Source organism: Aspergillus caelatus (assembly GCF_009193585.1).
Source record: "Aspergillus caelatus strain CBS 763.97 unplaced genomic scaffold BDV27scaffold_41, whole genome shotgun sequence".
NCBI classification, from domain to species: Eukaryota; Fungi; Ascomycota; class Eurotiomycetes; order Eurotiales; family Aspergillaceae; genus Aspergillus; species Aspergillus caelatus.
Window position 1 is genome coordinate 57,520 of NW_022475304.1, and position 26,831 is coordinate 84,350.

Genomic DNA, 26,831 nt, shown 5'->3' on the forward strand with positions numbered 1-26,831 from the left:
AAACATATGACTTAACCTAAGCCAATCAGTTATTAGTGTGGTGTGGCCTCATACTTCAGCTTGAAGACGTCTCCATTCATTTACCCGGTAGAGGTTTTTCGATGACCGTGACCTAGGGCTATAAGTAGCACGGACCTCTATTTCTAGGCACATACATCTAACGTACTATGTATTGATCTACTCTTTTAGAAGGTCTTACAGAACGTTCATAATGTAGATGCCTACTTCACAAAGTATGCACCTTCGAGGGGACGAATCTGGCATTTTGCTCATACCTAAGTTGGTTAAGTTCTGCTTAGCCTCCCACAGTGTCACGTATCTACTTCAGGTGAAGACATATGTCCACACATTCATCTAATGAAGTCGCTTGGCATGAGCTTCTTTCACCCACTGAAAAAGGGTGTAGAAAAGGTGGATAGACGAAGTACAGGCTACCCAAATAATAACCTCGCACAAAAGGTGCTTTCCTAGGCAGATTACCCAGAAGCCAGCTCTCGATCATAAAGCTCTACAGCCACAGTATCGAAGAATATCAAGATTGTACAGATTCACTACCACAGAAGTTAATAATTCTGTCCCCTATATTTATTCTCAAGCTCTTTTCATCAGAAATGGCATTTGAAGGGGGACTCCAGTACGTTATTCCAGAACTCAATATGAAGAATCCAAAATCAGGTACAATACATATTATGATCTGAGCCCTAGTCATCGTGATAGATTATCTCTAACCAAGTGAAGATTTTGAAGATACAAGACGCTTCGTTTAGGCCTTCATGATTGTCACCCTTGGCCAACTCCAAAGTAAAAGCCAGCTTCCAAATTCCCACATGACTTGACCCAAGGCCATTTTTGGATTGACTGATTGGCCCATGATTAAACTACCAGTCCAATAAAGCTGACTCTCTCTTTCAAGTCACCATCATATATACCTCTGCGGAAAGATAGCCGGTGGGCGTTTGTGTTAGCGTAATGTCGTGTAATCGAAGGATGACACTTACCCGAATAGCATATCCATATGCTTCCCGTTCTTGCCCTGGCTTTCAGTCACGAGAGATCTCATGGCAATTACAAGGGTTTCTATCTAATTAGCTCCCTATTGGCTATTTCACCGACACATACCACAATATCCCTATCATTAAAATGCAACATAATGCCAGCTTCTACCAGTTCATTTTTGATGGCGCATCTAATGATAGTATACAGCATTTGTGCTATACGTGTTTCAATTATATATACAACTGGTAGTATGATTAAGAGCTCTAGCCTTACGAAACGTAGCGTATGATTCAGGTATCATCTCATCAAGCATAACTTAACAGGAGCCTCATCACACATCTAGCGGTATAGTGCACAATTTGATGAACCGCCGAGTTGCTTAACAGGCGGGATTACTGGCTGTAACTCATGCCTCTCTCGAAGAGCTAAAGGATTGCAATAGATATCCAATAAGCTTCCTAGGGTTGAGCTCGGAGCCATGGTTAAGAAAAATAAATTTAAAAATTAATAAGCAATTTGACTGAACTGAAAGAAGTGCTGGAATTACCTGGAATTACCAGTGGTCTTCCGCTGATGGTATGGGCCTTTACCTTTCGGGCTCTTGCAAGATACCAACTCACTTTACATTCAAGAACTAAATTCTAGGCACCCATGAGGGTCTCGCCAAGTCTAGAAACATGGGCAAACTAACACTTCGCATCACGTACAATCACATTCCACTTGTCTTTCATGAACATTTGACCAGCACAAAGATTCTCGAATCCTGAATCGCTACTAACAGCAGACATCCAGCACCTGTTGCAGATTTCCTCCGCAGCAAGGCCAATCTCTCGGAAAGAGTCCAAAGTTTTGCTTTCGGTCTACATGAAGGAAATTTAGTTAGCTTATGGTTAGCAACCTAGGTACCCGTCATAGACGGCCAAAGGGGAAACTGACGTTATCATTGCACCACCAAATAGCATTGTTATAACTGCAACTCACTCGGCCACAGTTTCCAGGTCCAGGCCCATTTGTAGGCTTGCCAGCAACGTCATTTTTCAGGTATTCAACTCCCTGCTGAACCATGTTTCCATCTGCAGCGCCCCACCCATTCGGGTAGCAAATCAAGCTCTCCTCGTCGTAGCGCTTCTCCAGGGAGCCCGCTAAGACGTCCGTATCGTTGCGCGCCTCGGCCTGCGGTTCGCTCCGTTTGTAGTTGGGGTTGATGGCACGGACCTGGTTGGTGACTTCTTCGATTGTTCCCCGGAGGCGGAGCTTGTTACCGGGTGAAGATTCGACTTCCCACTCAAAGTCTTCAACGCCGTAACCCTCAATTGGAGCTTCCAGGGCTTGAGCCTAAAGAGGAAGGTCAGTCAGATTGGACTCGAGATCTATGTCAGGACAGTGGCTGAGTACCCCAAGAGAGAAGAAGGTGGCGATGGCAATGGCGAAGGTGGGACGCATGGTGATGTACTGAAGATCTGGTAGACTTGGAGAATATTGAACCTGAAGCACCCACAAGGAGGCGAGACAAGCACCCGACTCTTATACTTATCAAACTCGGGCTTTGTCCGAGTTCCAAAAAGAGCATGTCGGCTACTTGCGCCACTAGGCCAGGATTCCATACTGCTAATACGGAGATAGAATAGAGTCACATGACAGGCAGAGGGTCCTCTGGTGTATCAATTTTCAATCTTAAACATTCACCGGATCGATCTATAGTTGAGCATGCACCATGGTGAAATGTTGATTGGCCTGGCATTTACGAATTACCACTGCAGTCGAGTCACTGAACCCCGAGCCCGGTGCCCGCATGCAACAATGGTCCTCGATGATATGACATATTGGGGCGAAAAAGGCGTATATGCAACTTGAAGGAATTAGTGAATCGTACGAGTGAAACACCAGTCATCCTTCCGGAGAATATTGGATACGGTGTAGGTCCCTATAGCACTACTGTTCCCAATGAAGCCATTCCCAGGCAACTGCCGCCCTGCTCAACAAGAGGGGAATGCATTTTTCTACCCAACGGCGCTAAGTCTAGCATAGGCGAAACGGAAGGATTCATGATGTTACATTGCCATCTCATGGTTTCCGCCCCTAAACTAATTGCGCAGCGGAACGAAGCGAAGCTAGCATTATACTATTCTTGGTGGGCAGCACGTTGAGTAGAACTAGGGCTAGGTACGGAGTAATATGCGTTGATATCTAGGCCACCTTTCAAGTACCTAATTCTACTTAAATAATCTCTATTCGGAGTAATGAATTATAATAAATCGAGCGAGCAGTATACTTGGCAGGACAAGCCTCGAGATTCTTCATACCTGCTGCGGTTGTGTATATATTAACGACTCTAAGCATGCCAAGAAGCTAAGTCTATGAGTTAGCACGCTATCTATCTCACTGCATATCCACTCCTGGGTGCGTATATGCACCTCGATGCACCTTCTTCAGCCCTAGCAAGAAATAGACCCCACTTTAATCTATTTACTGAATAACCAGGGAAATATTCGTATAAACCCACCAATTGACTCGGACAGTGCGCCAACAGTGGTGGAATGAACCCTTGACTAGGATAGTCAGTTTCGTTCCAATGCACGGAGAAAGGGGGCAGAGCTAAGGTGAAAGAAATAGTTCACTCTCAAGGTTTTAATTTTGTAAGAATCTGAAATTAGGAATCCGAGCGATACCGAGGGCGAGGGGGCCCAGGGAAGAGATAAATAGATATGAGTTCGGATCATCCATTCTATTCCTTTTCTTCTGAACAGAATTCAAGGCTATTGCTCCAACAACAAACGTTTGACTCCATTATTCTTTGCAATATGAAGTACACCGGCTTGATTGCAGTGCTCCTTGCCTGTTCAGTGGCGGCTGTAAGTTTTCATCTCCATGAAAGCGTGAAATTCTAACGAACTGGCTGCTAGGGTCCAGTCGAAAGCTCCTCACAAGGCCCTTCAGGATATGGCGTCGAGGACTTGGAATGGAGTGTCCAACTGACAGAGTCGGGCGAGTCCATCAATGTCAAAGGCACCGTCGAAGATGTTGTCGCTGAGCTTTCAAAGCAAAACCCAATTGCTGAAGAACAAATCCGAGCCCGAGGGAAAGCAAAGCAATCTCTCATGAAGCGGGCAGACCCTACGGGCTATTACTGCGGCGAGCCCTTCACTCCAGTTTCGTCTGCCTCCATTGGTCGAGGCATTGAATACCTTCAGGGCGTCCCCGGCAAGCCTGTAAATGGACCCGGCCCGGGCAACTGTGGCCGAGTTAGTTGTTCTTACAACGCAGCGATTTGGTGGTGCAATGACGTACGTAAATTGATCATGACATTGTTGGCGAAATGGGGCACTGATGAGATTTAGAATACTGAGTCGAAAACGCTGGACTCGTTCGCCGAAATTGCCAACGGTGCGGAGAAACTCCTCCACTGGTGCTATCACTGGGAGGAGGGGAAGCTTGGCTCTTTTGTTGGTGGACAGGCTTTCTATGCCGACAACTGGAATGTGATTGTCCGTAAGAACGATTGCTAGAGGGGCTTGTGGTTGATTCAGCATGTTATCAAGTGGTTCTGATGTCTATCCAGCTTCTCTAGAACCTCCCCATGCTATTTCAGATTATCTACATAACCCTTATTTGTAGTCATTTGTCCATTTAATATTGGGAGATATATAGTACGTCCGACTATTGTGCTAGATCTAATAAAAAGAGAGTAGTACTCTTTCTCGCGGAACTGACTTAGTAGAGTATCTGTGAACATAAAGTAATGGAGTTATAGCTAGCTATCTGTCCTTGAATCCCCTAGATTCTATTAATATAATTAAACAAAGTCTTATACAGATCAGTATACCATGATCTCTCAGATTTGTACGATGCGTACTGAACCCGTTGCGATAATAGAACTGTGGGACGAATAACCGACCAGTCCACTAAGAGGTGTATGGCTTGCTAAGTCCAGCTGCAATCGGCATAAAGCAGCTTGCCCTAATATTTTGAATTTTCTAGCCCTACTACGGACCTGTTTAAGGTGATATAATCTGTCCCGGTATACTAATTAATAGTGTTAGACTAATCTAATTTATTCCTCACTTCTCTTTAAGATAGCTTACCACTACAAGTGGAACGATAACTAAAAGGATATAGACTAATAGTACTATTCAATTCAGTTTCATAGCTATAGTTGTATCCTTACAACCGTATCAGTGTTCATATCTGTGACCAAAGTCATCACTTAGGGCCTCATATCTTTGTCTTTTGCCTGCACATCCTCATCGTGAATGGAGATCACCTTTTCCTCATCATCAATCTCTCTTGTCTCACCCTGTGTTGGAACCTTCTGAAAGCCGATTTTATACCAGGGGAGTGAAAACAATGCATTAGCACTCTCCATACTGCGTCCCTTACATTCAGGGAAGGCAAAAAACACCCAGACGGTGGCACACCCAGTAAACGCTGTAAAGAGCGCAAACGGCCCATAGGACTTCATAGAAACAATCATATTGGGGAATCCTCTCGTAATGCCAAAATTCAGCAAGTTTTGGTATGTGAATGTAATCATGACGATGGTGCCGCGCAGATGTGTGGGACAGATTTCTGATGCAGTCAGGGAGAAGGCTGGCGCCCAGCCGATGGCGTACCCGACAGCAAAAAGGCATATTGCCACGATACTGACCCAGGCAGCCGGTGAGGGAGCAGCTGAAGTTGACAGATTGGCAACTCCCAGATAGACGGCAAGGTAGAGCAAGCAAACCGTGTTTACGGCGGACCCAATGAGAAGAAGTGGCCGCCTACCAAAACGATCTGTAAAGAAGAAGGCATAGAGGAAGACGGAGACGACTTTGATAAGTCCATACACAGCTGTGAACAGAAGGACCTGCGTGGAGTTGAGACCGATTGACTTCAAAATTGTCGGCGCGTAGTAAGTAATGGAATTTCCTCCTGACATGATGAAGAAGGTCTGGATCAACGTGACGAAGGTCAAAAGACGACGTGTGGGCGCATCGGAGACGCATGTTTTTAAAAGAGAAAGTGTTGATTTGAGGGCTGATTGAGAGGATGCCTCCGCCGTGGTGTCAACTTTGCTTTGCAGTTCCATCCACTCTCGGGCAAAGTAAGCATTGGACTCCTCTAGCCCGCCTCGGAGGCGTGATAGACTGCTGCGAGCAGCTTCCACACGTCCACGCATCATAAGGTACCGAGGGCTTTCCGGAAAGAAGGGATAGCCAACAAAGAGAATGACCGATGGAATAGCTTGCAAGACGAAAGTAGTACGCCACTGCCAGCTAGATTCAGAAGAGATAACACCCTGTGAAGCGTAGTTGATCCAGTAGCTTCCCGCCACACCACCCATGATATTGACATTGTAGAAGGTTGTCATCATACCACGTAGTTCCTGGGGGGCAACTTCAGAAATGTATACTGGCCCGGCTGTCATACCGAATCCAGATCCTATACCGGAAAGGATTCTTCCCACGAGCAATTCTGCAAACGAACCAACATTCCCGCACATTAGTAGTGCACCAATGGTATAGAAAATGGCAGAGGCCATGATAACTGGTTTCCGCCCACGTCGTTCACCGAGAGGTCCTGATATAAGGATTCCTGTCACTTGCCCCTATTTCTGTCAGCGTGTTCAGACATACGAAGATGTAAGGATTACAGGGGACATACCAGGAGCATGGAGGAGACCGCCCAGCCACTGTTATTTGATACTTTAGCATCGCTCAGATCCGTCCAGTGAAAATCCCGGACAAAGGGATCCAGGCTCATCGCCCCAGATATGTTAGATGTATTGAATCCATGCAGGCCACCACAGTAGCTGGACCAAATCACAGCAAGCCAGATGTACAGCCTTTTGGCTTCAGCGGGAATCTGCTTCACGGCATCCCGGGAGAAGCCACCGCCGGCAGCACCCATGTCTCTTAGATAGAATTGTGCAGAGAGAAACCAAACAATCAAGGAACAAGCAACGGAGGACTTTGAGAGCGGACGGACAAAATTCCCAATGGGCAGTAGGGATCCCAGGACAGGGTAGGGTACCAGGAGACTGGAAAATGCTCAACCCTAAGTACCCTTCAACTGTAGAGCATGTTCGCGCGGGGTCCAAGCCTCATTCTCGGTGTCGTCGTCAAGTATCGCCTGACAGACTCGGTGTGGAGGTGGCAAGTCAGTAGTAAAATTCTCCACGGACGGGCTTGTCCTCACACTGACGAGTCTGACCACTCAGCCAGGGTGGATTACACCGAGATACCCCAGATTGCATTCCTGCATCGTATCCACATGGGACTTTTGTGCCGAGCCCGTGGAGTCTGGAGAGCTCCGGGAGGAGTGTTCCGGGGTCGTGGAAAAGGCTTATACTAAACTACCCCACATAATCCATTGCCAATGAGGGAGCTCCTTTTGTAATGCTAATCTGAAACTTGAGATAGCATGGTGGGTATGCGCTTTGTCCTCTTTTCTTGTTTATCTTTAACACTATCACTATTATTACCACTGTGTTGTAGAAAAGGCGAAACGTTAACAGCCTGAGAGACATTTGGGCATGGGAACAGTGGAGGCTAATATTCTTTAAGGTCATATCATTTCAATTAACGCCGTTAGACTATGTACAAGTGTGAAATCTATAGTGACATAAATAATCAATACAAATGCTCTCCTCTACTTGGCGAGGGCGGTATTCTTGATATGGTTCAACGCACTGCCAGCTCGCAGCCAGTGCAGCTGGCCGGCATGATAGCTGTGGTTCAACTGCGCATTCCAGGATGGTCCCTCTCGAGGAGTGACGCGCATGGTAACCTGCCGACCGGGAGTTAATTCACCATCCTCGACCCCAATTAAGGTAATGCGATCGCCTTCCATGATCCGATCATAGTCCAAAGCATCGGCGAAGGTAAGAGGTAACATCCCTTGCTTCTTCAGGTTAGTTTCGTGTATCCGCGCAAAGGAGCGAGCAATTACGGCCACCCCTCCGAGATAACGAGGTTCCAAGGCAGCGTGTTCGCGTGAACTTCCTTCACCGTAGTTGAAGTCCCCGACAATGCACCACCGGATGCCACGTTTTTGGAGGTCACGAGCAACCTGAGGAACAACCTCGACGTCCGATGTAATGGGGTGGCGAGTGTGACCGAGCATCTGCGGATCATTGCCAGGGAGGAACGCGTTGGATGCAGTGGTGAGCATGTTGTTGCTAATGTTCTCTAGGTGACCCCGGTATTTATACCATGGGCCTGCTGGGGAGATGTGATCGGTGGTGCACTTGCCCTTCACTTTCATCAGTAGCTCCATGTCAGTGGCACACCCGGACTGCCATGGTGCAAATGGGGTCAACAGCTGCAGGCGGTCGGACTGCGGATCGACAATCACGGACAATGATGAACCGTCGGTTGGAGGCTCTTGAAAAGTCTCTTCTCCTGCAGCAAAATGCGCTGGAAGTTCTCGATTCATAGGAGCTTTGAATTGGAAGGACTTCCCTCCCTCGACAGGAATACTGTCCGTTAACGGGTTGAAGTCGAGGCGGCCAGCGTAAGCGAAAGCAGTAACTAACTCGGGCGATGTGACAAATGAATGAGTCGCTGGATTGCTATCATGCCGGCCCACAAAATTCCGGTTGAAGCTGGATACCACCGAGTTCTTTTCCTTGCCTCGCACATCAACATCTTTGCGGTCCCACGAACCAACGCAAGGCCCACAAGAGCTGCTCAGCACAACGGCACCGGCCTCCTGCAGCTCTTCGAGTATACCATCTGCCTCAGCCGTGGCGCGGATTTGCTCACTGCCAGGTGCGACAAGGAAGGGTGTTTTGAATTTTGGTAGCCCAGCATCACGCGCTTGTGCGACAAGCTGTCGCGTCTTATCAAGGTCTTCATAAGAGCTGTTAGTGCAGCTTCCTACCATCGCATGGCTGAGGTTAATGGGCCATTCACTCTGGGAGGCTGCCTTTCGTAATTCAGAGATGGGGTGGGCAAGATCAGGGGTGTACGGCCCATTGACGTGTGGTTCGAGCGTGCTCAGGTCGATCTCGATAATCTGATCATAATATTGTTCTGACCCTTCGTCGGCTTGCAGCAATGCCTGTTTAACCCCTTGGGCCGCCTGAGCTGCATGCGCCCGCTTCGTTGCTGCAAGATATCGCTCCATCGCAGTAGTGTAAGGAAATATACAGGATGTCGAGCCAATCTCCGCAGACATATTACAGATCGTCGCCATGGCTGTGGCCCCCAGAGTCTCTGTACCAGGGCCGAAAAACTCAATGACGCGACCCTTGCCTCCAGAAACGGTCAGGATGCCGGCGAGCTTGCAGATGATGTCCTTTGTGGATGCCCACCCGGATAGTTGGCCTGTCAGGCGCACTCCGACAATATTAGGCGTTACCAACTCCCAGGGCATTCCTGACATCGCATCGACTGCGTCGGAGCCACCAACGCCAATGCCCATCATAGCCAAGCCGCCAGCATTCGGCGTATGAGAATCCGTACCGATAATCAGGCCGCCAGGTCTAAGGGTAGCACATATGAATTAGTACTTGCATGGACAACTCTATCTCTCTCTAAACAACGTGGGGGGAAACATACACGGCGTGGTTTTCAAAGATCACTGTGTGGATGATACCAGAACCGGGTTTCCAAAACCCGATTCCATACTTTCTAGAGGCGCTGCTCAAGAATTCATAGACCTCGGCATGTTCTGTAAGCGCACGCTTTAAATCCGGCTCCGCTCCCTTCTCGGAAATTATGAGATGGTCACCATGGACCGTCGTTGGGACTGCGACTCGCGGTAGGCCCGCACTGATAAACTGTAGGAGGGCCATGGTCGCGGTAGCATCATGACAGGCAACGCGGTCCGGTCGCAATTCCAAAATCGTCTTCCCCCGATCGATTTCTTGCAATGACCATACTTTATCATCGCTCGGGATCAAGTGGCTGTACAGCAGCTTCTCGGTCAATGTCAGAGGGCGCCTCGAGCCTTGCCTTACTGCGTCTAGATTACTAAGTTGCTGGCCATAATTGACACCAAACATCTGGGGTCCAACAGGAGTCAGCATGAAACCTCCGTCAGTATTCAAACAGTCAAGTACACACCGGGATTGAGTTATTCTGGGTGGCGAGCCTTCGGACAGGCGCCCCGACCAGACGAGGTTGCGGTCGTCCCGTGCGTAAAACCGGGGATAGAAAGCGCTGCATTGTCAATTTTTCTCATCCAGCCCGTAAGACCATGAAGAAGAAACAACACTTCGGCGGGGGTCAAGAAGACGAGAAAAAATAAAGGCAAGTTGGAGATCCAGTGTGTACATTTGGAGCTCTCTGGACTACTCCGGACCAATCAGCGAGCTTTCGGATCGTTCCGAACCCTCGATCGGCTTTCCTCCGCTCATCGGCGTTTTCACCTTCCAGACTTCTTTAACCCTCACATTCTCGGTGGTATTGCACTGATTCGCCTCGATTCCTTTCTTCGATCGATTCGTTAACTTTATTCCTCGGCGGAAACCTAATCAAGATGGCGAGCAGATCCAGTGCTATTCGAGCTCTTCAACAATTTACGTCCTGCGATGTAAGTTAAACTACTGACCACCGAACACGCATTCTAGAAGATGACATGGATGGAAATAGCTCACAGAATATCGAAATAGATAGGTGATGCGCTAGTCAAGCTTAAGGTGCCTTGTGGTGGCTACCTGTCGGGATTGAAAATGTTCTCTCCTGGGCCGACGAGCCCGAAAGCGAAGATCTTTGGCCCTGCCTACACGGTCCGCATGGTCCATGCCAACGACAAAACCGCGCCCTCCCCCAAACGCCATTTCGTTGATGACATACCTCGAGATAGCGTCGTCTTCGTTTCGCAGCCAAAAGGATTGATCAGCGCGTGTTGGGGCGGCCTGATGAGCACCCGCGCCAAGAAACAAGGTGCAGCTGGGGTCGTTATTGACGGCCGCTTCCGAGATATTAACGAGCATCAAGAGTTGAATATGGGTCTCTTCGCGCGAGGAATCAGCATCTTGGGATCAAACACTTTCACCAGGTCGTCAGAGCTGAACGTGTCCGTTGCATACGAGAATAGCGAGATTGGCGAAGAGGTGGTCATTAACCCAGGAGACTACCTGCTCGGAGATGTGGACGGTATGGTGGCAGTACCGGCAGATAAGGTGGAGGAATGCGTGCGACTCTGTCAAGAACGGTATGAGATTGATGAGGAGACTCGGTTGTGTTTAGAAAGGGGTGAGGAAATGGGCCCCACGATCAAGCGATTGAGGAAATAGGTAGATGGCACGATGAGTACTTCGTATAGCATTAAGCTACAAGCCCCGCTGAGTTGAGAGAAATCTAGCCCGTTTGTAGAGTTCCGCATATCATGGGTACTCTGGATTTACCATGCTGCTAGAGAACGGATCCCAGCCCCAGTCACCATGCAAATATTCCACCAAGAAGCCCTCCATAGCTGAGTCAATAGTAGATTCGTCGGAATCGGCTGGAAGAAGACCACCAATCTGTGATATAAATAGGTCGGGCCCATTCTCGAAATGGTGTTCCGGGTATGACTCGGTTCGTACAGTGTCTGCGGCTGCAGCTGGGGCGTCAACAGAGCTGACAGAGCCATATACGACCGCATGATGTTGGTCAAGAACAGGTACCCCCATCTGCGTGTCAACTACATCCTGCATGGACCCCATATTCGATGCAAGTGATGATGGATCGGTTGATTGGGCTATCCGTCGTCTTTGTGCCCGCGATGAGGACTGCAGCTGAGACAAGGCCTGTAGCTGGCTCAATCGCTTGATTGTGAGATCTACCATATTATCAAAACTGTCTTTCCCTCTGCGAAGAGAAGGCCACCACTGGCTGCCAACGCTGAGCAGGTTGGAGCATGTGCGCAGGTCGCTCAGAGCTTCAGAGAATGGTATCGTTTCCAGAAGGTCACGTGAGGCCCAAAAGCAATAGACAATCGTGGCCCCAGAGGAAAAGATACCATGTACATGACGCCAGGTATAGTGTAGCTTTTCTTCATGGTTGAGGTATTTGTATATCCGTAAGCGCCTCCGACAGCTTTGGTAGCAGAGAATCAAAGCATTCCTTGAGGGTGATCGGAAGACTTGGGATGGCTGGAAAAGCAGGGTGATAGCCGAATGATACAGCGATTCCAGTTTAAGTTGTTCGCAGTGAAATTTCAATTCTCCGTCCTCGATGTCCTGCATGCTCGACGTCGGCCGAAGACTTGCCGTCTCCGCTAGCCAATCATCTAGCTTAGTCTTTATGCGTTGCTGTATGCTAACCAGATCCGTGGGCCAGATCGTGGCATCCCCTTGCGCTGGCAACCTATAGAATAGAAGCTTTATTTCTGAGATGTAAGAGTCGACCCGGAAGCGATATATACACAAAGCCACGGTCTCTGGTGGTGGTAGCTGTATATCGAGTTCATTCCTCTGGTCCGCTGGGTACGTAAACTCTTGGATTTCCTCAAACTTCGGCCACCTTACATCGAAGGTCTCGTCCCGGATACCCAGGGGCCTTCCTTGGATTGTTGATATGGAGCTATGACAGGCTTTTTAGCATGTGCCTTACAGGGTGCATGGAGGTGGACAGTAACGTACCGGTCAAGAGAATAGACTGTATGGAAAATAAGCCGGCGAATTGTCAATGCGGTGGGGGTGAGTTCGGAGTAGTCTGTGGGCTCCCGATGGAGGCCTAAGTCAATGCAATGTGACGTCGCAATGTACGAGAGCGTCCAGATGTTGATAGCCGCAGGGCCAATCAAGCCCTGGACCATTAGCAGCAGCACGCCTTGTAGAGCTGGCACGGAGATGCTGCAAAAGCATTCAGAGGCAGCTGACATGGCTATCCGATAATATTTATCTGGAGAGTGATCAAAGCTTCTGTTCCGAGTCATAACGGTCGCCGCAAGTGAGAACACCATAAAGACATGGAAAGTCGCTGTGAAAACAGAAATCGGGGTGATTTCGTTGCCGGCACTGACATCGTATCTTCCATTGTAGGCAAAAGGATTCATAGTATCAATCCAGCCATTGGGTCCGACATGACCATTACATCCGAGGTCTGCACAGTCTCTCAGGGCCCGATATGCGTTACATATTGAGTGCGGATGAAGAAATGGGTGATCCACGTGGATCACCTGGAAATAGACCTCTAACAAGGCACTGGCTTCCTCCGGTGATGGCAACTCCTTACTCACGATTAGCACCACAAGCTACGAATATTACAGCGACATTCTGCACGATTACCTCTCTTAAACGGTCATAGAGAGCCTGGTAGGCCTCGCGTGACTGGCTACGACCAGGGGCCAACCGACGACGATGACCACTGCGAGAGGATGTCGATACCAACTCAGGGCTCGCAGTAGAACTTCGCTCGCTGTCGATTCCAATCAGTCTCGTGAAAAGCAGACCAGATGACGATCCTAGATAATGTTTCTGTCGGGAATCGGAGTGCAAGGAGAGCATGCCCAGCTCAACGAAAATGGGCTGTTCCACCTCTGGCCCCTCTGTCATAGAATACGAGCGCTTGGAAGACGTGGTACCTTCCACAAGGGGGTGATCAACAGATTCGAGTACCGGTGGCGGGGCATGTGCATGCTCCTGACCTGTCCCGCTGGTAGATATTGCAGGACGATGAGGGGTGGTTGTTTCATCCGCGCTAGTCATGTCGACTGCGGGCCCTTGAGATAAATCGAACTGAGGGTCGATCTCCTTCAGTCTTTGTTCAAGCCAGTTAATCCTGGCGTAACATCGTGTGATGAAGCTGAATTATCGTCAGTCATTGTCTATCCGGGTGGGACGCCAAAATCCCATACTCTCGTGGGATGGATAGTCCATTGTTCCGGCCATCGACATCAACACACGGGACACCTGCACGAGCACAGTTCCCACAGGCTGGAATACTTCCATCACACTAGTTGGCAGAACGTTAGCTGGGGTCGCCAAACAATTCTCGTCCTTACTAATCCGCTGGAAATTACTCGCCTTCACACGTTTAGCACGGCATCGACGACAGGCTAACCGCACCTTCTTCGAAGGTGCTGGCTGCACAACGTCGCCCTCCGTGGGCGCCATATGGTTTACTGGAGAGCCACACACCCATCCAAGGTGAATAAACGATTTTCTGTCCCAAGACCATGGAGATGTGGGGAACAGCAACCAAGATCATGCATTCTGTATGCACCGGAGAGAAGATCCGGGGGAGAATGGCTTGGCAGTTTGCATTGTTTGCTTTCTTGTCGGTAGCGGTCCGAATCCGACAACCCAGTCAGTGACCAATTGACTTCAAAAGATATAGTGAATGAGACTAGGTATGATGCCATGTAGGATCGGATAAATCTGATGTGGTAGCAGCTTTGGCCTATTAGTGACAAGCTCTTGTCCACACTCACTGTCTATGCTTTGTGTTGTATCACTATATTTTACATAGGCAACATACTAGGTGGTTCGACAATATATACTTATATCGCTACGGTTCAGACTACGAAATTGTTTGACCTTACGTACATCATGGTATCCCAGAGATAATATTGAAATAGTATCTGGTTCGTTTTGTTTATAATAAATATAACTAAACGTTTACCCGACTTTCACTACCCACGGAACGATCCTGTCCACTGAACCACACGCTCGTATATCGCAAAACTGATGGCGCCCGATATCTACAACCAGGTGTTAGAAGCCAACGGTAGAAACTAAATGAATTAAATGGGGAGACGTACACTGAGTCGGGCTAGGCGAGGAGTAGTCCCCTTCCATAGCGCCAAAGTACCTTCTGTAGTGACGATTGACCGTAGACAATGGAAAGAACCTCGGTATCGCTGAGAGCCATCCAACGCTTGCAGGCGAGTCTTAATCGTGTCGAATGGCATTGTAGCATACACCGTAACTACTCCAGCCATGGCCCCGGCGACCACAGTACCCCAGACTGGTGCGCCGTTAGCTGCTCCCGCACTCACGAGCGCCGTGAGATGGTGTAGGAAGAAGTTGTAGCTGGTAAATCGCACCATGGCGTTGGATGATTGCTTCAGCGTGACGGGCAATGTTCCACGATACAACCCAGATATGCCTTCAGTCGATAGAATAGTACGAACTGCATGGCTGGCCGACTTGTATACCTTCGCGCCCGCTCGATCATCAATGATCTTGGTCTTCAATGTTTCCCCAGGGGTGACAACGAGTACGCTTTCCGCGACTCCTGCAATCAGACCTGCGCACATGTTACCCGTTGATGTCACCTTACCGGATGAGTCCGTAGGCATCCAATTCTTTGCACTATCAAAGGCGAAAAAGCGAATCCCGGATTTAGATGCATTGGAGACGCAAAAGGCCATACTGCCCGTGTACAGATGGCGAATACCATGTTGTCGGATTGTAACGGTTAATAGCTGCACCGGAGACTGTTTTGTGGCATTGGGGTTCAGCAATTGTTGCCGAGTTTTCAAGTATTCGGTGGGATACTGTCAATGCGTGATGGTGAGCGTTTGGTTTCAACCTGATTGGCATTTCTAAGGGGGTTTTACTGTGAGAAGACTTTCGGCACCGCCAGCTGCGGCTCCGGCGACTATGGATTGCCATGGAGTGACTTGTTTCTTAGACATTTTGAATCCCTGTGATAATAACTCTCCAGCTCCATGGTCGGAGGAATTACTATATTATGCGCCATTGATCGCTGGTCTTGCGCCGATGCGGTGGAATTGGACGATATCGGCTATCTTTCCTATCTTTTAGAATCTCGCCGTCCGTTGCGGGTTTCGCAGTTGCGTTTCTCTATCTCCCTGTCGCTCTTCTCCTTTTTTTCTCATATTTTCCTCGACCGGAGTAGTCAAGCCGTCGCAGGAAGGGGTGAACAGGAAGAGTCCGTTGGTGTGGAGGCCATAGTGGAGTCGCCCGGAGTAGCCCGCGAGCCCGGACATGAGGACAGTTCCAGACCCAGTAAGTCATACGCCACACCATGTCGGTCTGGATACGATCGAGTAAATAACTTAAGCGCAATGGTAGACGATGTGGTCGGCAGTTGGATGCTCACTGGACTAAACGCAGAGACCGTTATTCCTCCACGATGGAAGTAGCAAGTCAGAATAATGCTGTTGCGGAGCTGTTCCCGCACGGATGCTGGGATGCCCATCACCATATCTTCGATCGTGAGAGTTCTCCCCCAACGTAGAATAGAAGGAGACTTGCTAATGAGAGTCGTACGGCTTAGCTGCGCAATTTGCCTACGCCCCCGACCGTCATTTGACGCCTCCACCTGCGACCATTGAGCAATTCATCCACTTCAAGAAGAGTTTGGGTATTACCAATTCGGTGTTAACGCATGGCCTATCGTATGGAGCCAATGTAGAGTCATTGAAAAGCTTCGTCAAGCTGCTAGGCCAGTCTTCCACGAAGGGGATCGGAGTCATTGATCCTGAGACGGTCACCCGGGAAGAGCTCCGGGAAATGCACAATGCAGGCATCCGGGGCATTCGGGTCAACGTCTATAAGTACAAGGCCATGCATGATGCTGAGCTACAGAAGGTCGCTCTGCGGGAACATGCCCGCATGATTGGGAAGCATTGTCCGGGGTGGACCATGGCGTTCACACAAACTCATCCAGAGTTCTGGAAGGAGCTAAGACCAGTCATTGAACAGGAGATCACGCCGGCAGGGATTCGTTTGATTACCGATCATTTTGCTTTACTAAAAGGTCCAAGCATGCTTCCACCCGAGTGTGAGGGAGATGTAACCCGACAAGTGGGATTTGAAGACATCATGGACTTAGTGCGCAAGGGTCATTTGTATGTCAAACTCAGCGCGCCGTACCGAGTGAGCAATGAAGCACCTTTCTACGACGACCTGAAGCCATTAGTCCGAGCTTATATCGATGCGAATCCGAAACAGGTCCTTTGGGGGAGTGACTGGTAAGTAACATTCATACCGGCAGTTGGTGCCCTGGCTAACATAATCATGATGATAAAGGCCTCACACGCCACGTATGAAGGTCCGTACGTATGACGAGGCAATGAAAGAGACCCCTTTCCTTGAGGTGGACGATCATGCATGGTTGAAAAGTCTACGGTCGTGGCTGTCAGAGGACGAATGGCATACCCTGATGGTAGAGACACCAAAGGCGCTTTATGATTGGTAGACGAGTTATGACGTGCAGTGTATTGGGCTTTTTATTCTATTTTTCATTGTTCTTATTTTCATTCAATTTTTCTCATCTTAATGTGTAGATGCTATGCGTAGCACTAGGCATACATGCAGGCGAGGCCCCGGGGAGATTCGATCTTTGAGGGAGTCACCGAACGCACACAAGGAGAGCCAGCATTTTACAAGGATATGGTAATTGCGGGGAACGGGGTCTCTTCTCTGGATCTACCCCACGGGGTATGTCCGTAGCTCGGACTTCACGGGGAGAGGCGAAGACCAATGACCGATGGTTGGAGTTTATTCCACTGCTAGTGTCGGCTCCATTGTTGCCCCGCGAGCCATGCCCTGGAGGCATCCGGCGGATGCTTGGAGTACCCCGGAAAGCGCCTCGAATAGCTTCCATTAAGCGTAGTTTGCGCTGTGAAACTGGCGTATTTAAGTTACATGTAGATTCCCCACCGTACGAATGATTTCTGGCGTATTCTCGCTCCAAGAAAGAAGGAATACCTACAACATGAATGTCTACCTGAGCCCGCTCCCACCGCTCTTGAACAACAGCATTGCCAGATGGGCGTATATCTCGCTCGCCGCATTGGCCAATCTTCCTGGGCAATTCAACCGAACGGCCTTTGAAGCTCCATGGGCAACCTCGGAGATATCGGATGAAGGTCTTAGTGCAACGTAAGGATGTCATCCTTTCCCAACAATGTATATCGATATACTGACCGAGATAGATTGTCGCACCTAAATACCACGGACTTTGTAGCCTATGATGCGAAGTTTCTCGATATCATTGGCCCCAATGCAACAGTGGAGCATGTTCAAAAACTAGCCTACCAGGTCCATGAGGCACCATGTTATATCAAGGATACCAATCAGCTCTTCTTTGTCGAATGGGGCCCACCAGGCGGTGACGATGGCATTCACTCATGGCAGTACCTCTTGGATGTGGAGACCAATACCCTGCGCAATATAACCACCAACCCTCCCACGTACAACGTACATGGGTGTATCTACTACAATCACTCCATCCATGTTGTAACGGATGGATACAGTGACCTGCAGACAGGAGAGCTGGCAAAGATCGACCCCCACAGCCATAAGAAAACGACATTGCTGAATAACTACCTGGTGCAGCCATTTGCGGGCTTCAACGACCTGGAAATTGATCGGGAGGGTAATTTCTGGCTAACAGATTCAAAGTCAGGCTGGGTATGTTCACGCTATATGTTCCCCCAGTCAAGAGCTTCGGATGCTAACTCGCGCAATAGGGCCGAGAGATTGTTGACTTTGCACCTCCAACAAACCCCTCGATTTACTTCGTTGAACGATCAACTTTTCGCACCAAGGTGGTTTATAGTACGACCGGGAATACGAATGGTGTTGCTATATCCCCTGATGGAAACACATTGTTCATCCCGGAGACAGGGGTCTCGAAGTACTTTCCAAAGCGGACGGATCCCTATGGAATGCGACAGCTCTGGGCATTTGATGTTTCCAAGTCAGGCTCTGTGTTGTCAAATCAAAGATTCCTCAGTAATCCCATTTCGTACTTCTATGATGGCGTGCGTGTGTCGCGACATGGGTTGATATTTTGCGGTGCAGGGGATGGCGTTGATGTCCTTGACCCCGACACAGGGTATACGCTTGGTACCATTCGCGTCGGCGGGGGTGAAAATGTGGCCGTGAGTGTGGCCTTTGGGGAGCATGAATTATGGATTGTGGGAAAGGGAGGAGTATGGCATGTTAAGGGGATTCAAGAGCGACTGGCTCGAGAGTGGTAAACGAACTCCCCTCGGAAGAAGCCTCAAGGTTTACCCAGTGCCACCAGTGTTAGTGTCCATGGATATATAAAGACGTCCATGTTACTTGTAAATAATCCACAGTCAATGCCTATTTCTCTGCCCGGCCCATGTAGGCATACTTTCTATAACCAAAAACTTTCATCGTAGCATTTTTGGGCACGAAAGTGGCCATCGATCGTGGGGATGAACACCGTCCTGAAGCTCCTACTTCCGCCATGTCAGCCAGGTCACCCAGCCAATGTACGCTAATGGACAATGGGTGGTGGAATGATTGAGCCTGAAATCCAAAGTGCATCCATGTCTTGTGGACAACGAGCGGAGTAATCTCCCCATACGAGTATTTCGGCAGAGTCAAGTGACCTCACAGAACAAGATGTAAGGTGAAGGATATATTTGACAAAAGCATATCTAGCTATGGAATAATGAATGGTTTAGAGAGAGTCTGATTTTTGTGGCAGTCTTTCCGTTTTTCACTTTAAATTTTGTTCTTCGCTCTGGTAAGAAAGAAAAAGGAGCCTCAGGCAGCATGTTTGTCATGGTTTATCGACATTGCCTTCGGCATTCGGACTTAACCAGATATTTTCTCTTCCTTGGACGTCGACAATTGTGAATCGGCTACGACCGGAAGTCAAACACGTAGATAGCTGTGTTGAACGATATCCTTGGATGCCTGTCGAAATGAGAACGGTAAACAGCACGTGGAGGCAACATGCATTGCGAAAATCGCTCATGAATTGTCATGTTGAGCCGAATGGTGTTAAGTCTTGAGTTTAGAGATTGGCTGCTTTAAAGACAAGATTTTGCATCGAGAACGTGGGAATCAGCCCATATTAGCCTGGGATGGTGGGTTGTGAAAGATTGTTCAAGGGATAATGCGTCAATGGAAGATTATATGCTGGTCATGGCGGTCTATGTACATTAAGTGTCCAATGGTGTATCTGCGCACACATTGTTTGCTATTCAGCTGTCCATTTAGGAAAGGACTACTCGGGTCTTGGGTCTTGGATGGATAAAGGAAAATTCGAGAGAAAGGTGCCACTAGACCGCACCACAAGTGAACGGGCTGTGGACGTTGCCAGTGCGATAATTGTTTCTCTGAGAAGATTTGTGAGCATACAACCAATTGACAAGAGAGAGGTGGCTTACTATATCCTCGATACTGGAATAAAGGCCTCCAACCAACACGACGAGACCGAAGATGAAGACCAAGAGGTTGACGATGCTGAGAAGAAGGTTTTCCCGAGAGTACCAGCTGCCCTTGCGGAGGAGGAAGAACCACATGACTGGGGGGAGATAGAACGAGAACCCCGAGGTGAACAATGCCGATGTGATCGAAAGCAAATCATCAAAGAAAGGAACAGCCTCTGCAATTACCCAAGCTAGGATCGTGAGAATCGTGATTAGAGTCAACCAGGTAATCCAGCCCTTGGTTGTATTAACATAACGGGTCACACTGTTTTCGTAGATACGACCGTGAATTAAACGCCCCGCAACAATCGTACCAATCGCACCAGAAATGAAGATGACTGGTAGGGCTATACCAAAGGCGACCTTGCTCACAAGTGAGCCGGCTGAGAGCAGCGCAGGCGATTGGACCTCTTTGCCGACAAAGGCGTAGATGGTCGCTCCGGTAACTGTATAAATTACTATCTGGAGGATACCAAGGGTCCAGATCGATTTGGTGAAGTCTTTGGGGGTGTGCATCTCGTCCATGAAAGAAAACAAGCAGCTGGCGAATGTGTAGGCAAACACAATGTTGCTAATTGCAATGAAACCATCCGAAAAGCTCGGGTCACCTTGTGGTAGGGCCGACCAATCAACTCGAGAAAGTCCCGACTGGGTGCCTTTGATACCGGTTGATATAATGGTGATGCCGATTGCCGCCACGATTGATACAAAATCAATGTAGCCCAACCAAGCCATATCGGCAAAAGACGACGGGATGGATAGTAACAAAAGAATAATAGCAGAGACAACGCTGAAGACCACCGAGCAGACATTGTTGCTGTCGGTGATATGGCGCCATGCAATCGTACCCGTCAAGCAGTTTGACCCAGTGAGAAAAACAAGCTGCAGGATTAACATAAAGGTGAAGAGTTCATTGCCCACACGGCCCATTAATAAACCACCGGCGTCGCCATAGTGTCGGACGCCAGGAAAGGCGAGTTTCACCTTTCCGATAATCCAGGATGTATAGATGGCAATTAGTCCAATGCCAACACAGCAGATCACCCCTGCAACCATTCCCAAGGATGCAAAAGCGGACGGAATCGAGAGCGATCCCAGACCGATGGCCTCGATAATTAGCATGATTGTGAGGCGTTTCCAACCCAGACGATGGTATTTGGCCTCACCGGCCTCGATAATCTGCTGCTCTCCGTCGTCCAGCGCGTCGGGCAGCATCTTGTTATCTGGAGACCAACCATTGGGTTTGGGGGTGTCCATCTTGCCCACACCACCGTCATTGCCTGGATTGGCGTCAACTATTTCTCTCGGGCAGCTCATAGTGATGTGAGCTGTTTGGAGCCTGTTCTTAGAGAGAAAAGGGGTAGGATGCCACACGTATATCGCAACATTAGACGTCTAAAGAGCAATGATGAATGAAATGTAACCAATCTCTTCACTTTTTTTTCTCAGTCATTTTTTTTCTATCTGGGGTATTTTGTCATAGATTACCACTTTCGGTAAAGTTGAAATTCGAATACATTCCGCATGCGGTGTGCAGGGGTTAGGTTCAATATAATTGGCTAGTTCCTGAAACTTCAGTGACTCAGTGACATCCATCAACCAATGATAATGGATCGGGAAACCGAGTGGTATCCGGATTTCCCTAGTGGTTACTTTCGGAAAATATCCAAGAAAATTCTGTCAGAGATCTACATGAGGTTATCGACCGGGTTCTGTGTGTGGATTCTGGAATGCTTCAATCTTTATGAGCCTATGTTGTGCGCTACTCCTCTACAGTAGTGAAGTATTCCACCCTTTTTATTTCGACAGCCATAATGGACAAAATACAATCTACGAGCAGGGTATTCATCCTACACAACACCACGTTCATTAGGTTCGGCTTGGCTTGCATTGGACTGTGTATCAGCGGCGCCACAAAATCTTACATTATTTTATTACATTATGTGGCGTTGAGGTTCGGTTTGTGGTCTGATTGGAAGATTGCCGGTGCGGCTAAATGCAGTGATTTCGACTAGAATTAAAATCGTAACCTCGGGCCGGGCCATATTATTTCCCTCCCACCCGACCGGAACGCTGCAGCACCAGCAATGAATCGAACGTATGCCACAGATGTAGGGTAACATACGGATCATATAGCAAAAACATGTACAGAAAAGACGAAGGTAGCTTCCATGACAGCCCTAAATATCCCATACCCGCACGGGAGAAGGCATAAAATCGCCCACCAGCTTCCAAATCCTTCTCCACATGTGCAAGCTATCGGCTTGCACCACGACTTGTGTGTTGCCGCGTGCGACCATCTGAAAGATCCCTAGTAGAACAGACTCATCGTATCCGCGATCTAAAATATCATCCATCCCCTCAAAGACGAGCATTGCGATTGCATCAGTCTTCAACCATCCACGAATGATACACTGCCAGATCATACCAGGTGTCCCTACGACTATATCGGGGACCCGCCCCGTCTCCGACCCTTGAAGCTCGACAATCTTGTCGTGGGCATCGTGGAACCCTCTAGGACAGCAATAGACTTTCACCGACGGCATTGCTGATGCCATCGTTCGGGCGATGCCCTTCACCGTCCATGCCAATTCAAACGTGGGGCTCACGATCAGAGCTTGGCATTGGGACGGAAGGTCAGACGAAGTAGCTGTATTGATCCGTTGGAGGATTGAGACCATGAGGTATATCCGTTTGAGAGGGAATGGGCCTTGGGCGAGGACATGGTGACCTGTGTGGCTGGACTCAACAGGCTGAACGTATGCATGTCTTGCGCTGGTAGGTCAAGAAGATACCTTGGACAATGGGGTGAACTAGTCGATGATAGCATGGCAGGTCATTACCCAGATTCCAAAGGCTCCTGTCCTCTAGTATCTCCGGTTTGAGCGCAAGCTCCAGCGTAGTCGCTAAGCAAGTTAGGCATATATCATATGAAATTCGAGCAAGCACCCAAACAGGTGTGTGTATATATATATATATTTACCTAGGGAGGAGGTCTGACGTTCAGGAGGCGGATGTGGCATCTGCTATGTCGGTCCCTAATTTAATACCGCTAAGTTCAGTACTCAAACCAGCCTCTCCAACCAAAACCCTCACAAAGACAAGAATAAAGAAGGCGAAAGATACTGAAAACCTTCCGACTCGTCGTTCAACGACCGGATACGAGTCACCTGCATGATGTTTGGCATGTTTGTTTGAATTCCCCAAATCGGGCAGCGTTGCATTGATCCCAAGGTTGAATGGCGCCAAGATCCTTACAAAGGATTCTAAATTTAAATGATCGACTATTGCCTTCTTGGCACAGGGATTTATTGAGTCTGATACTTTGCTTTGACGTGGATCGTCGGGTTGGCGCCAACAAACAAAGAACAGTCGGATTTACCACCTCGGAGATAATCGCGGCAATTTCCATTCCTGTCCAACCCCGAGATGTCTATAGAATGCATATCGAAGGCATATAAACAGAGTCAGGGCGGGTTGCAAACCCAACTCTCATTCAACAGTATCCAGGAAACGAAGCAAAAAACAACAGAAGCATAAACAATGACCGGACTGAAAGTCCTTATCTGCGGTGCCGGCATTACCGGCAATGCCCTGGCCTTTTGGCTATCAAAGATGGGCCACCACGTCACGGTCATTGAAAGGTATTCGAGCTTGCGTGCCACCGGGTTGCAAGTCGACCTCCGAGAACCGGGTATCACAGTCTTGCGGCGAATGGGCCTCGAGCAACAATTTCGTGCCAAGTCCATTCGCGAACAGGGTATGGAAATTGTCGATGATGCCGGCAAACGCAAGGCATATTTCGCCGTCAATCGATCCGGCATGGGAATGCAGAGCTTCACCACAGATTATGAGATCATGCGAGGCGACCTATGTCAATTATTATATGACGCCACCAAGGACCGCGCAACGTTCGTCTTCGGAACGACGGTCGAGAGCTTCACGCAGCGGGAAAGCCACGTCGAGGTAGAGTTTTCTGATGGCAGCCATGACCGGTTTGATCTATTGGTGGGTGCCGATGGACAAGGTTCTCGCACACGCAGAATGATCCTTGGATCCGAACCAGACCCATTTCACCCATTGGGGGTTCACATGGGATATTTCACAGTCCCACGTGAGATTCAACCTGGGGAGGAGTACAACGCGGCAATATACATTGCTCCTGGGCAGCGCTTTATCTTCACCCGGAGGCATAGCCCGCATGCCATGCAAGTTTACCTTGCGTGTAAAACCGACTCGGATCGACTGAATAAGGCACGCGGAAACACCGAGGAAGAAAAGGATGGCTTGGCGGAGATCTTTCGTGGGGCAGGATGGCAGACGGACCGGGTTCTCAAAGAACTCCAGAGCGCGGATGATTTCTACTGCGAGCGCCTGGGGGTGGTCAGAATGGACTCCTGGTCTGCCGGCCGAGTCGCACTAGTCGGAGATGCGGCATATTGTCCATCGGCGACCACTGGTATGGGAACGACCTCGGGCTTGGTGGGGGCGTACATCCTCGCAGGAGAGATCAGCAAGTTTCATCAAGCAAATCTCGCGCCAAAGGATCGCCTCCTCCTCGCTCTCAAGGCGTATGACGACATATATCGACCGTTTATGTCGCAAGTTCAGAAGGGAATCGAAAAGGGCTCGACATTCTGGGACTACACCCCATCTTCATCGTGGGGAATTACCGTTGTGCACATTCTCTTATGGGTAGCTGCTTTCCTGCGATTGGATATCCTCAGCCAATGGTTCATCCGTGAGGATACAACCTGGGTCTTGCCGGATTATAAACAGATGGAGCAGAGCTGACCGCATTACAGCTTCATATTGCCTGACTTCTGGTTTGGAGGAAGGTCAAATTGTTTGTTTTTTTAACGTTGTAACACATTCATGTACACAGTCTCTATCGATTTTAGCGGCGGAGAGGGGATATGAATGCTCTAAGGCTCTAGTTAACTAATGATAATATAGAGGAAGCAATTAAGCTATGCATTATACTTATGTGCAAATTCTCTAAACTAGGGCCTGAGCATGGCACGCAACCTACGTTATATTCACCATAATCTGCAGGCTGCTGCATGTCTCTGAATGTTCCCGAGTGCTGTCAGAAGGATGTCCTTTTGAGGGCATACATTTATATCATGATAACACCTTGCAGTTTACTAATGTGAAGATGGTTTATCTGTCACCTGCCATTGCCACAGCAGAACCCGACTGTATGTTTCTTCTGCCCCTTTCCAGTATATTTCCTCTTACCATCCCCCCTAACTTTAGAAGAAGTATTCCTTTTACACCTAGAATTAATATGATGACTCAACTACTTACTGTTCCAGCTCGAGCTTGTAAGTCTCTCAGGGTTGCTCGCGCACCCTCCCAGTTATCAGTCAAGTCTTCTATGACATCCTCAAGTGTTCTCCTCTCTTCAAAGCCATCCGAAAAGTTGATGTTGTTTGTGTCTCTACTCACGGTTTGAATGTAGGTATCAAAAGTTCTCCTAAGGATCCGTGCATCCCATCTGTCCCGGCGGATGATAGTATAATCATTTTCATCATTGTAATCTACCGGTATGGGCGGTTCCTCTTCAGTTACTGGGTCCACATCGAGAAACATCTTCGGATAGTAGAATGATGCCCATTGGGGAAGTACACAAATCATCTCCCAGTCAATGACAGCAACTATGTCATGACTGATTGGATCCAGGATTATATTGTTCTGATTGAGGTCGTGATGATAGAGTGTATGACAGGTGTCGGGATCTGTCGGTGGAAAGAAGCGCACAATCAATTCCTGAGCTGCCTGGCAGACTTCTAGCATCTCAGGCGCTTCTTCTAGGAGATCTTCATCGCAATCCGAGTCTATGTCGCTGGCATTCTCCGCTTTTGCAATCTCAACCCCGCTCTTGATCCACGCGGTCTGCATTTGTACCTTTGCCGATAGATACTGGAGAGAATTGGCGAATGGGCCACGGTTGGAAGGAATGTAAAGTCGCCGTTTGAAAAAGAAAAATGGCAAAACCATCTGCCCGACTTCTACACCTTTCCCGAGGTAACTGGACATGAACTTGATCTGTTGAGAGTCTTGAGCACTGCTGTTTGTTTCCGCACTAGTATTCGTGCCCTCGAAGTAAAGACTCCCAATTCTATCAAAGGGTAAGCTTCGTAGCTCAGCGGCGTATGCTGCTAACCGCTCGGAGATTTGGATTTTTGTTTCCAAAGAGATGGCACGCCACTTTTGCTCGAGCGGAACACCTTCAACCTTTTTCAAAAGAATCCATTCATAACCGAGGGCATTATCCGATGTAGAGCTCCATGCCACCACTTCTGGAACGGGAATACTAGTCTTCTGGCGTAGGAAAGCTAGTGTGGCAACTTCACTCTCCGTTTTGAAGAACGGGTCAACCGGAAGGGTGACACGGAAGAGGAATTTGTGCCCTTGGTTTGGGATAACAATCTCATAATTCTTGTTGAATGTCCCTTGGGCAAAGAAATTAACAGTAATGGATGGCACATCCCCCACTTGGGTGTGCTGGGCGGACAATGCTGCCGAGGCAATGGAGACAATAGCTGAAATGGCTGGTTCCGAGGGCCAGACTGGCGAGGATCCGGCGAAGGTTGTGTGCCATTGTAGAGGGGTCTTAGTGGGACGTGAACACGCCATTTGCCTCTGCTTTTAGGACCGATACACTGAAACGCCCACGTCTATGAAAGGGAGAGTTACAGGAGTGGGTGTTGTTGCACGCGGCGGAGTTGAATATGTCGGATGAGTCA

At 48.7% G+C, this 26,831-nt stretch overlaps 13 protein-coding genes across 13 annotated transcripts; 5 read left to right on the plus strand and 8 right to left on the minus strand.

Annotated features, from left to right (window-relative positions):
• Positions 1-1,682: 1,682 nt before the first annotated feature.
• BDV27DRAFT_155300 (uncharacterized protein) lies at positions 1,683-2,439 on the minus strand (the record flags this gene model as incomplete). The annotated part of the gene is made up of 3 exons (XM_032072110.1): positions 1,683-1,856; positions 1,933-2,331; positions 2,392-2,439. 3 exons carry the CDS (start codon positions 2,437-2,439, stop codon positions 1,683-1,685), a joined length of 621 nt encoding a protein of 206 aa, XP_031930145.1.
• A 1,358-nt stretch (positions 2,440-3,797) lies between these two features.
• BDV27DRAFT_155301 (uncharacterized protein) lies at positions 3,798-4,502 on the plus strand (the record flags this gene model as incomplete). The annotated part of the gene is made up of 3 exons (XM_032072111.1): positions 3,798-3,848; positions 3,900-4,280; positions 4,335-4,502. 3 exons carry the CDS (start codon positions 3,798-3,800, stop codon positions 4,500-4,502), a joined length of 600 nt encoding a protein of 199 aa, XP_031930146.1.
• Positions 4,503-5,200: 698 nt separating this feature from the next.
• BDV27DRAFT_143086 (sugar porter family MFS transporter) lies at positions 5,201-6,885 on the minus strand (the record flags this gene model as incomplete). The annotated part of the gene is made up of 2 exons (XM_032070047.1): positions 5,201-6,583; positions 6,640-6,885. 2 exons carry the CDS (start codon positions 6,883-6,885, stop codon positions 5,201-5,203), a joined length of 1,629 nt encoding a protein of 542 aa, XP_031930147.1.
• Positions 6,886-7,574: 689 nt separating this feature from the next.
• Positions 7,575-10,220, minus strand: BDV27DRAFT_124427 (aconitase family-domain-containing protein). Its single transcript, XM_032066082.1, has 3 exons — positions 10,047-10,220; positions 9,540-9,985; positions 7,575-9,463 (listed from the first exon to the last, which is right to left on the minus strand). The coding sequence occupies exons 1-3, from the start codon at positions 10,146-10,148 to the stop codon at positions 7,627-7,629; spliced, it is 2,385 nt and encodes a 794-aa protein (XP_031930148.1). The 5' UTR covers positions 10,149-10,220; the 3' UTR covers positions 7,575-7,626.
• A 48-nt stretch (positions 10,221-10,268) lies between these two features.
• On the plus strand, positions 10,269-11,721 carry BDV27DRAFT_124429 (RraA family protein). Its single transcript, XM_032066083.1, has 2 exons — positions 10,269-10,515; positions 10,595-11,721. Exons 1-2 carry the CDS (start codon positions 10,462-10,464, stop codon positions 11,219-11,221), a joined length of 681 nt encoding a protein of 226 aa, XP_031930149.1. The 5' UTR covers positions 10,269-10,461; the 3' UTR covers positions 11,222-11,721.
• BDV27DRAFT_143089 (fungal specific transcription factor domain-containing protein) lies at positions 11,312-14,026 on the minus strand (the record flags this gene model as incomplete). Its single annotated transcript, XM_032070048.1, has 6 exons — positions 11,312-12,361; positions 12,437-12,491; positions 12,551-13,013; positions 13,150-13,715; positions 13,768-13,822; positions 13,915-14,026. 6 exons carry the CDS (start codon positions 14,024-14,026, stop codon positions 11,312-11,314), a joined length of 2,301 nt encoding a protein of 766 aa, XP_031930150.1.
• A 508-nt stretch (positions 14,027-14,534) lies between these two features.
• BDV27DRAFT_170188 (mitochondrial carrier domain-containing protein) lies at positions 14,535-15,552 on the minus strand (the record flags this gene model as incomplete). The annotated part of the gene is made up of 3 exons (XM_032075228.1): positions 14,535-14,613; positions 14,674-15,411; positions 15,475-15,552. 3 exons carry the CDS (start codon positions 15,550-15,552, stop codon positions 14,545-14,547), a joined length of 885 nt encoding a protein of 294 aa, XP_031930151.1. The 3' UTR covers positions 14,535-14,544.
• Positions 15,553-15,865: 313 nt separating this feature from the next.
• On the plus strand, positions 15,866-17,081 carry BDV27DRAFT_170190 (uncharacterized protein; the record flags this gene model as incomplete). Its single annotated transcript, XM_032075229.1, has 3 exons — positions 15,866-15,886; positions 16,145-16,854; positions 16,913-17,081. The coding sequence occupies 3 exons, from the start codon at positions 15,866-15,868 to the stop codon at positions 17,079-17,081; spliced, it is 900 nt and encodes a 299-aa protein (XP_031930152.1).
• Positions 17,082-17,600: 519 nt separating this feature from the next.
• Positions 17,601-18,870, plus strand: BDV27DRAFT_155307 (SMP-30/gluconolactonase/LRE family protein; the record flags this gene model as incomplete). The annotated part of the gene is made up of 3 exons (XM_032072112.1): positions 17,601-17,767; positions 17,821-18,298; positions 18,358-18,870. 3 exons carry the CDS (start codon positions 17,601-17,603, stop codon positions 18,868-18,870), a joined length of 1,158 nt encoding a protein of 385 aa, XP_031930153.1.
• A 676-nt stretch (positions 18,871-19,546) lies between these two features.
• Positions 19,547-21,396, minus strand: BDV27DRAFT_170191 (transmembrane amino acid transporter protein-domain-containing protein; the record flags this gene model as incomplete). The annotated part of the gene is made up of 2 exons (XM_032075230.1): positions 19,547-19,986; positions 20,038-21,396. 2 exons carry the CDS (start codon positions 21,394-21,396, stop codon positions 19,930-19,932), a joined length of 1,416 nt encoding a protein of 471 aa, XP_031930154.1. The 3' UTR covers positions 19,547-19,929.
• Positions 21,397-22,053: 657 nt separating this feature from the next.
• BDV27DRAFT_124435 (uncharacterized protein) lies at positions 22,054-23,191 on the minus strand. Its single transcript, XM_032066084.1, has 3 exons — positions 23,063-23,191; positions 22,875-22,985; positions 22,054-22,810 (listed from the first exon to the last, which is right to left on the minus strand). The coding sequence occupies exons 1-3, from the start codon at positions 23,100-23,102 to the stop codon at positions 22,260-22,262; spliced, it is 702 nt and encodes a 233-aa protein (XP_031930155.1). The 5' UTR covers positions 23,103-23,191; the 3' UTR covers positions 22,054-22,259.
• Positions 23,192-23,635: 444 nt separating this feature from the next.
• Positions 23,636-25,059, plus strand: BDV27DRAFT_124437 (uncharacterized protein). Its single transcript, XM_032066085.1, has one exon. The coding sequence runs from the start codon at positions 23,695-23,697 to the stop codon at positions 24,871-24,873; it is 1,179 nt and encodes a 392-aa protein (XP_031930156.1). The 5' UTR covers positions 23,636-23,694; the 3' UTR covers positions 24,874-25,059.
• A 23-nt stretch (positions 25,060-25,082) lies between these two features.
• Positions 25,083-26,782, minus strand: BDV27DRAFT_81053 (phosphotransferase family protein). Its single transcript, XM_032077654.1, has one exon. It carries the CDS (start codon positions 26,719-26,721, stop codon positions 25,378-25,380), a length of 1,344 nt encoding a protein of 447 aa, XP_031930157.1. The 5' UTR covers positions 26,722-26,782; the 3' UTR covers positions 25,083-25,377.
• Positions 26,783-26,831: the final 49 nt, after the last annotated feature.